Source organism: Lipophrys pholis, assembly GCF_963383615.2.
Source record: "Lipophrys pholis genome assembly, chromosome: 5".
Lineage (NCBI taxonomy): Eukaryota > Metazoa > Chordata > Actinopteri > Blenniiformes > Blenniidae > Lipophrys > Lipophrys pholis.
Genome location: NC_137628.1, coordinates 23,931,422 through 23,941,787, shown reverse-complemented (window position 1 = coordinate 23,941,787; position 10,366 = coordinate 23,931,422). Strand labels below are relative to the sequence as shown.

Here is a 10,366-nt window from a genome sequence, read left to right as displayed (position 1 = left end):
CACACACACACACACACACACACACACACACACACACACACACACACACACACACACACACACACACACACACACACACACACACAGACACACACACACACACACACACACACACACACACACACATCTTCAACGCTGAAGTCAGTTTAGTGTGACGTTACGTCGCTTCACTCAAACTGAAAAGCCACGAGTGTAACCTCAAACTAAACACGGTGAATGACATGCTGAAGAGCCGGTACGGACACAAGAGGATTAATACCGCCACCAAAACAAGCGTCTCACCCAGAACGCTGAAATTATACATCAACTGTGTCTTTTTTTTTTTTTCAGTTTTGAACTTTAAGTGAACTTCTTGATGTAGCGGAGCTTCAGATAGGCAATGATGAGGAATACGAGCGCCATTACAGTCAGAGCTACGTGATTCTGCCAGAGTCCCCACGAGGAGTACTCTATTCCCAGGTAGTCCAGATACTGCTCGCCTGTACACCTGAGATAAAGCAAGAAGAACGATAAGTAGTAGCGAAGGCGTTAGAGAAGCAAGCCTGTGATTGGTGGCTTGACGTTTTGAATTCTACAGCTGACAGGGTGTACCACAGTGGCTCTCTGAGCAAAGCCCTTCACCCCCAACCGCTACCTGCACACTGCAAGGCAGCTGGAACAAAAGTCATCGCACACGATTCCAGAATGTTCCGTACGCGCATGCAGCTCTACTCACGTCAGTCCAGCTGCGTTCACGGTGCAGTTGTTGACCGCAGCAGACACCCTGGAGTCCTGAATCGCAGCCTCCTCGCAGAACTTCAGATCCACAAATTCATTGATCTGCAAAGCCTGAATGCAGCGAGCAGAACGACACGAGGTCAAGACGACGCCCGGGACGACTGAGACTGAGGTGTATTCAGACAGTTGAGTGACTTCTGGTTTGAATTACCGCAAGGCCGTAACGAGGAATACTGAAGTACTTCAGCCAGGCCAACCAGTCCATGATGCTGCGCAGGTTCACCAGGAGACCTGAAAAAATCTGGAAACGTAATGCAGACAGTGTAAAGAGAGTTTCTTCCATCAGACCACCGCACACGAAGTAGCACACAAATAAATCCATTGTGTTAATCAAGGAAACAATTTGATTTATTAGGTCACATGCAAGTAGTGTCCCATACAGTAATTGGATAAGTTAGAGAGGGAAGGGTTATTGTAACTCAATGACATTTTTAACTTAAAAAAAAATAAACTCTCCATCCTCCTTCACATTTAATCTTTGTTTTTTTCATCAATTACATCAGATTAATGATCAATAATGGTTTACCAGGGGGGGAAACTGTTATTTTGGCGAGTCACTAAGCAGCATAGATCACAAACTGTGGACTTAATAATTTAGGATGTTTCTGTCAGTACATGTCTTACCATCATGAAGACAAACGTGATGGTCATGAAAATGTTGGCGAGCGCCACAACGCTCTGGTCGGCAGAGATGGCCATGGTCATGGCTGTGGCGGTGTAGGCCACGAGAGTCACCGTCAGTATGAAGACCAGAAAAGCTTCTACTGACGTCTTAAGTCCTAGACAGGCAGAGTGATGAGAGACTAAGCCTCTTTTCTTTTTTTTTTTTAAATGCATTTTTATCATTAGGTAGCAGTAAAATATCAAACTCTTAACACAAGAATCATTTAGCTCGCGGACTTAAGATTCCTACCAATCAAATAATAAACAATGCAGCCGAAGATGATGGAGGTGAGGCTGCGCAGAGCGATGTCACACAGGACCTTAGCGAGAAAGTAGACCGACACTCTGTAGTAGCCACTGACGTACTCGTGCCTATAACAGGGGGAACACGTGAGGCATGACGTGTTAAACGAGGGAGTAGAAAGTTATGATCAGTATTGTATGTCAGTGCACGTACACAAAGAGTTTCCTCTCAGTGATGAAGAGCTCGGCGGCAGACACAGTGCTGAAGCACTGGTTGGTGGTGATGAAGAAGAGCACGCCCATTCTGCAGGGGGAGAAAACAAACAAACAATGAACAGAAACTTTGGTGAGTCTCTGACCAAACCATCCTTCATTGCAAAGTTTGCATCTTAAAACCAGCAGGTTGTGTAATAAAGAACTGACTGATTGTCCAGAGAGGAACTGTAGATCAGCGTGGTGGTTAGTGGTTAACGCTCTCTGGTGCGGAAGAGTGTGACTTATAAAAAACCTTTTGCGACTAACAAGTGGAGAAAAACACGCGTCATCTGAATAATTCCTACAATGTGCACATAGAAACTTACTCCACACAGAAACTCAGACTTTGAACCTGGTTCTGTTAATGAAAGAAGAAGAAGAAGAAGAAGAAGAAAAACAAAAAGACTGTTCCTAATTGTATCAGAAATCTCAAGCGTCACTTTACAGATTATGGTACTGAATGTGGTGTGGTCTGTATTTATTTGCATATTAAGGAGTGACTGACTCCATTGGGGCCCCAAAGATCTGAGCCTGCACGGAGTTTAAAAGGAAGGAGGGGTGAATAACTTGAGACATTTAAGCCGCATACACTGGTGCCTGCCATGCTGCCGATGCACTGAGCTTCAGTATAATGACATTAGGTCTTTATATTTCACTGAAGCATGCACAGAAAAGAAAGAGGGCGACGACGGGCAGAGTTTTCTGATGTGCTTCACTGGACTTGTGAGTACCAGGTTGTGCCCAATGGAATATGGTAAGAGGATTAGCCAAGTGGGAATTACTCTACTTTTCACACTTCTTCACCAAAACAACCATTGACTTAACCTGAACATCGAAAAGGAAAGTTCAATATAACAGGGGGGAAAAAGCACTCTGGATAAGAAGTCTGTTATCAGGTTTTCACTCAATGCTAGATTATAAAACAACTTCACGAGACACCTCTTGATTGATGAAGCAAAATGTCAGTATTAATGGACAATAAATGACCTCCATGCGTAAAAAACATCAGAGGCACCAAACTGTGAAAGATGAAGTTTAGCTAGATTAATTAAAATCTTTTATAACTGAAAGTGGTTGGATGGCAAATTAGAAATTCTATTTCTGACATTGTGAGAAGTATGAAACTGATGTGGGTGGACCAACATATGTGTATATTAATATAGATCATTTCCATTAACCTTCTTATGACTTTTTTTGGGGGGGGGGGGGGGGGGGGGGATCCTACTAAATTAATAGGTTTGGGTCTTTTTTAAAACAGTCATAGATTCTATTGATAATAGCTCTGTTTTTGATGGGCATGTGTGCAGGTTTCTCACCTGTTCTGGATGCCACTCTGATCATCTTTAACCCCAAAGAAAATAGCTCCCACGATGAGGGCGAGGACGACGTTGACCATCACCTGTACAGACAAAACGGAGACATTTAAACACCAGAGGCTGTGATGAGCGGCAAAAATTCAGTTCCCTGTAACAGTTTCCAGGCATTTGTAAAGAGAGGCTGCAAAGCAAGAATGCTTTAAAAAAAAAAAAGAAAAAGGCGTTATGTGTAAGGTGTTTTGAATTCTGGAGGGGGTAGTGTTATAACTCTGAGGACTCTCTCTTCAATTCTCAATAGCCTTATTCTGATAGCAATAAAAGATCTGCACATCGGAGAAATCCTTTTTAGAGGTCAGGGTTGGATTGTTAGATCCTCCTTCTCCTCCTGCACTGCCGGCAAGATGACAGAAAAGAGTGGGACAAGTGAAAACGACACAAGTATTAAGCCTGACAATTTACAGATTATGACAGCGCTAAGCGGTTCCCAGGGTGAGGGGATAAGCCAATAAGGTTGAGCCTTTCTTCACCCCATTCCCCTCAGCCCCTCATGTGGAAGCGGGGCAGTGGAGGGATAGGTCATGATGCCATCATGTGACGACTCCCAGAGCAGAGCCGAGGGGCTTTGTCCTGATATGATATCAGTTCAGATTCGAGCCCAAAAAGGCAAGAGTGGGGTCACGACAGTCACCAAAGCCGATTACAGCGCCCACACCGCCCAGAGCCCCTCTTGCAGGATTACCTTGACTTATTTAGGGCCAATTAGCTGTTAATAATTCCTAAAGTGAGGAGACTTCTGATGGCATTTTGCAGACATGGGGCCACTAATGAGAGCATTGGGTTGACCCCTTCAAAGTGCCGTCTCTGTATCCTGTTCATGAGGACAGCCCAGGCAGAGTTGGTTTCACACTCATCTCTTGTTGATATCAGTCCAACTTTACAGTCAAACATAAAACCTGAAACAAAAAACACCTTGAAACCGAGAGGCTGATTAGAAATTCAGCTGATCACTAACGGACAGGTTCGTGACTTAAATCAAATTAATTTACGGAGAATTTCTTTTCAATCTTAGAATCATAAATACAAGGTTGAAGTGAAACTATAAAGAGGGTGTTAACATTTTTATTTTTTAAAAATATATATGGAAACGTATAAACATTAACTTAATAAAAAGTTTTAATTTTCTTCCTTGTGTGTGAGGATATGTTTGTTTTCAATTATGTTTAGTTTCCTGGTGTGTTTAGTCGTTGCTATTCTCTTTACATTTCACCGAGTTGAAAACTCCAAAAAGACTAAATGATTTCTCGAATAGCAGCATCATTTCTCAGTAATCAATGAAGACGCCTACTAATTGCTCCATCCGCTCTCCAGGCGGACTGATACTGATCTTCTCATCACAGCTTTTACCTGTGCCACAGATATCTGGGGGCTCAACAGGAGGTTCTGGAAGGTTCTCTTGAGGACCCATTGCAGCTGGTGAAAGAAGGAGCTGTTGTAAGTGATGGTGCGGGACGTGGGGCGGGTGGTGCACTCCTTATCCCGGAGGATGCGCTCCAGCTCGGTCCGCGTCTCGCCACAATAAGTGCTGTTCCTGTAATCCTCGACGAGGTGCTCTACAATGGTCTGCCTGGAACGGCCGAGCTCCTCCACGTCGAAATCTGTGTGTAGGAAGCAAAGGTGAGGGCTCGTAGTATGGAATACACTCAACTTCTTTTAAAACACAATATCAAAACATACACAAACACAAAACATAATATATGTAATAATGGAACAATATGTAATCATGTAATAAGTTTTCAACTTATTATGGAATAATGCCACATTTTCTAATACACTTTTGCTGCATTTTACAATAACTTGTTACATATTACAACCCTTATTACACAATGTGGGTCAAATGATTAAATGCACTTAGTGGCACTTAATATCTGGTTTCATTTCTTCGAGAAAATAGAAAAGGCTCGTGGAAATACAGATTTTTAACTCTGCATTCTACCATCGCTATGTTGGCAGGACATGAGCAAAAGCAAAGAGTGACGTATAATTCTAGTCCAACTGAATCTTAATTTTTTTTTTCATTATTAAACATAAAACCATGTATACAGATAAAGGGCAACATTTATTACGTAATGCACCAAATTATTACATTTTCACTAAAGAAGACAGTGGAACAGCCACATTATGTAGTAACTGTTGCAATATGTAACAAGTTATTACTTTATTAAGTTTATTAGAAAACGCGGTGAAGAATTTTGTTTACAAAATGCAGCATTATTACATAATGAGTTGAACATTTATTACATTATTACATATTGCACCAGTAGTACATAATGCGGCGCTGCAGACCTTTCATTGAAATAAGGAGGACAAAGTACGTGTAGACAGATACAAGAAAAGGTTGAGTAATTATCAAAATACTTTGATTTACGTCTACTTCCCTGTATTCTGCAGGACAAAAGTAATTTCACTGTCATGCAGACGAATCTGACATAATTCCCACAATGTTCTCCTGTTTTAGGTTCCTCAGATATTTTATGTGCTCGCCTAAAATAATTCACTTCACAGTGTTAATCACATTCATACACACACACACACACACACACACACACACACACACACCCACACACCCACACACCCACACACCCACACACACACACACACACACACACACACACACACACACACACACACACACACACACACAAATGGAGGCAGCTGCCATAAAAAGCTGCTCAATCCATCCACCCCCCCCCCCCCCCCCCATCACGTATCATACAATATGTATGACATACACCATTATTGAAGACCGTCTTTTTTTCCACTGTGAAGCACCAATCTTCTGAGGTAACAACTGCCAGATGCAAAAACCAAACTATATGTAATAGATATGTCATAACAGCCATTTTGATTTCATTCAGAATGGTACCTCTCTCCATGAGGACCAGTCAAGCAGAGTGAAAGGGCTACATACGACCCCCGCGGCTTAGGATGCCCAGGCCTGGTTTAGAGAAAAGTTGCTGGTTGTTTCATCAGATTCAACCACACGTCACTGAGGATGGACTCAGCAGAATCTCTCGCAAACCCACCAGAAAGTTAAAATCATACGTACATATCTTTCAGAAGGCACAGTTTGCGCGGTCATGGCTTTGCACCGTCGTTTTGCATGACATTACCTTCAGAGCCGTTCACTCTGGTCATGGCCGTGGCCGCCAAGTCTCCATTAATCACATCCAGGAAGAAGTCAGCTGGATTGTTGTGGGGCTCACAGGGATAACCTGAAACGACGAGGCAGTTCGTTGTCAGTCATGCTCAGTGCTGCAGGAGCTCGGCGTCTCCTCCACGGCTTCCACAAGTCAGGCTATGTCGCATACAGTTCCTGGTCACGTTCAGGAGAAGGTTTTCAGCTGGCTCATCTCAGTTTTATAGTCGAATTCAGTGATTCCAACTCAGGTCATGTCACGTTTTAATGTTACCTGTAAGGTCAAAATTTTCGCGAAAACTGAAATGAGCTTGAGCAACCCTAACATCCCAACATCTGGCTTCAAGTTTTCTAAGAAATGCTCCACAACATTTTTTCACCAATGTTGGCAAAGTAGTCCAAGGCGTCGGGCGCCGGGCCGTGGTACACCATTCTCCCTCCAACCAAGAGGCTCAAAGTGTCAAACAGTCTGTAGATGGAGTAGCGAGGTTGGTGGATGGAGATAATTATGGTTCTTCCATGGTTGGCCATCCTGCGAGCAAACGTACAAACGATCCAAAAGTCTGAGTCTAGAACATGTTAAAATTGGGAGAATAAGACATTTAACTGACAAACTATGGCAGGTGTGCAATAACTAAAGTTTAAAGTATGTCAACATTAAAAACCAAAATACAAGTTAAACCAAAACAATCAGTAAACCTGCTTTCAATAAAAGCTAAACTAACTCGTTTGTTTGTGTGTCTGTTTTTTTTGTTTTTAATAAAATATTTATTTCTTGTGTTTCTATTAGTCTGATTTATTTTAGTAACACTTTATTAAATTATTTAGAAAGTTTGGAATCGGGTGTCGGGGCACAGGACGAGAGGGGGAGAACAAATTAATAGATAAGTCATAAACTGAAAAGTAAAAACAAAGATCTTTTCAATGACAAAATACTATATTAATAGGAGGAAAATTAAGTCGGAGGAGGAAGAGGATGGAGGGTCTTTTTTTTGGTTTGTTTCTTGTTGTTGTATTATGTGCAATATAAGAATACTATAACGTGCCAGCCAAACTAATATCACACTGTCACGCAAACGGTGTGAATAAAATCAAAACACTGAGGATTTAAAGTGTCTTCACCTCTTGAGCAGCAGGAGGACGGAGTTGGCAGTGCTGGCGTCGAGTCCCGTGGTCGGTTCGTCCAGAAAGAGAACTGCAGGATCGATGACGAGCTCCATGCCGATGTTCGTCCTCTTCCTCTCCCCTCCCGAGACCCCTCGTGTCAGCGCTGTGCCTAACTGAAGGAAAAAAAACAACAACAACACAGATCGATGAATGTGGCCTCCCTCACTGCCGCCCGCTGTCCCGCCACAATAATCAGCACCTTGGAGTCGGCCACTTTGGCGAGTCCCAGCTCTTTGATGAGGCGATTCACTCGAGCCTCTTTCTCACTCTGAGGCACCGAGCTGGGCAGACGCAGCGCCGCAGAGAAACGCAGGTTCTCCCTCACCGTCAGCGTGCCCATCACCTCGTCGTCCTGCAGGGGAACACAAGATCACGAGGTCAAAGGTCAACCTTTCCGACAGTGAGGAACTACTAACTCAACGCCATTAAGAACAAAATACTGCATCGATATACTTACCACTCATGTCCAACAGTGTGAGCCTATTGGTGTTGTATTACAATTCTAATGATCATTTCTTTTTAAGGAAAAGAGAGGTTGAAAATTGGACATTTTCATATTCTTCTTCTTCTGGGATGGAGGATAGTTCTGCTGTTAGAACCAACACTAAAACGTCAACGTGAGTTAATCTCACCTGAACCACATATCCAGAGAGGCACTTGAAATTTGGAGGCTGCGGCGCTCCATCAATCAGTACTTCCCCTGAGAGACCAGAGGGATCCTTCCTCGCAGCCAGAATGTCCAGGAAACTTTGGAGAGGAAAAAAGAAAGAAAGAAAGAATATCTAAAAAAAACAAATGCAGTTCGGTGTTTGGGTTGAATTTTGTGGAGAAGACCGGCTTGGTACTCACGAAGACTTTCCACTTCCAGTAGGTCCAAGGATGGCATTCAGGCCAGGTTTCATCAGCCCACTATAAAACATGCAGGCAGAGTTTGAACAAAGCAGTTAAACAAAGAAGCATTAAGGAACAGAGGTGAAGACTCTCCGGATTGGATCAGTTTGACAATGAAAGCGTCACAAGAAGCAGAACTGCCAATGGACGCTCATCGCCTGGTCAAAACAACGATAAACATTTCCATCATTTACCGTCATGACTGCACCAAACTGATTTTCATGCACTACATCCCATTTAAAGTAACATTCATGAAAGGATTTTTGAAGCTGAGCAACTGGAAAGAAAATCCCTAAACTTCAGTGGACGGTTGCACACAAGCAGCAGAAAGAGTCGGTGATACAAAATGAAAAGACCTGAATTAAACCTGGAGGCGATGGCGTTCACGTGATGCCGTTTAATTCGTTCCCCTGGCAGCCTTTTCTTCAGTGGAGCGGAGATTATATGCAAGAACCCATGCTTAATATCATATAATTAACACTGTGGCAGTAACAGGCCCAAAAACTTGTGTGAAATGATGCATTCGTCCATGGGAAACGTCAAGCTGTGTTTAATACCATCAGAGCAAAACCACAGTAAGAGGCTATTCACTATTGTCCTACTTTGTATCGGGATACAATGAGCCATGTTGAAACCGCTGATCTTTCACCGTAACAAGCACCCCCCCCCCCCCCCCCCCCCTTCTTTAAAGTGCTCCAACGAATTATCGCAGTACACTTTCACACTGTGCTCAAAGTGATCAGTTTTGTCGAGTGTTTCTGAACGGCAAGCGTCTGAAAACCACCCGAGCGTTACAATCCTCCGAGAAAATGAGTGGAAGCAGTGCTGAGTGTCTGTGAACCGAATTCTAATAAAACACAGTCTGAGAATAAACACATTTAACAATTGAAACATAAAACCTTCAGGAGACGTTCGTCTGGATTGTCCCAGTTCGGACATCTAAAGAATTCTTTTTTGTTTGTTTTGCTTTTTCACCCTCTGCACATCCTACGGACCGAGGACAAAACGCGCCACCGGGGACACGCAGAGAGAAGACAGACAGACAGACAGACTGAACGAGTGTTTTACTGACTTGAGGTCCAGCAGCACGTCTCTGGACGTGACTTTCCTCTGGCAGAGCAAGCCGCTCTTCAGCTGCACTTTGTACTGGATGTTGTGGAAGCTCACAGTGGCTCCACGCCGCTGGCCGCTCCGCTCCGCGGCCGAGCCGACCTTTGACCCGGCCACCCCGTTGGTACCGATGCCTTCGATCATGGATATGCTGATGTGATTCGTCGTCTCCGTCATTGTCGTCGTCACTCGGAAGCACCCCGCTGAAATATAATGACTAGAATAATGACTCACGTCAGTGTTGTAAGTTGACCCTGATAATAATAATATTATCTGACCTTGTAATAATGAGACGCACTATGTTTAGGATGAAACAAAAACCTGATCGATTTATACCAGGAAATAACGACAAACGTGTATAAAATACATGAGCGATATAAAGGAGCAGGGCTTATCACAATCAGATTAGAAGTAATCCGTATTAAGCAAGACTATATTGTATTGGCATATTTCAAAATATACCTGCTGTTACAGTAAATGAAAATTCACATACTGAAGATCTTAATCTTCAATTTTTATTTTCCTCATTGCTGACATGTCGCATTGTGAATGAAGTGTCATTTTATTCTGATAGTTCCAGCAAAAATGCAGCCGTAAATTCACACAAATATCGGATACTTTTGTGGAAGCTAAAGAGTCACCCAAGTGTTCATTTTTCTTCAGGAAACTAATAAATGTATAAATCTGTGAGATACAGAGTAATAAATAACCAAAGCTGCCATGACTTCTTCATAAACTCTCTTTAAAT

The 10,366-nt window shown here is 42.9% G+C and overlaps 1 protein-coding gene across 1 annotated transcript; it reads right to left on the bottom strand.

The window, feature by feature from the left end:
- Window positions 1-339: 339 nt before the first annotated feature.
- LOC308110424 (broad substrate specificity ATP-binding cassette transporter ABCG2-like) lies at window positions 340-9,795 on the bottom strand (the record flags this gene model as incomplete). The annotated part of the gene is made up of 15 exons (XM_080464691.1): window positions 340-487; window positions 716-828; window positions 929-1,018; window positions 1,402-1,556; window positions 1,691-1,812; window positions 1,898-1,987; window positions 3,255-3,337; window positions 4,659-4,909; window positions 6,425-6,526; window positions 6,831-6,982; window positions 7,573-7,730; window positions 7,817-7,969; window positions 8,250-8,364; window positions 8,467-8,526; window positions 9,581-9,795. The coding sequence occupies 15 exons, from the start codon at window positions 9,793-9,795 to the stop codon at window positions 340-342; spliced, it is 2,007 nt and encodes a 668-aa protein (XP_080320817.1).
- Between the last annotated feature and the right edge of the window lie 571 nt (window positions 9,796-10,366).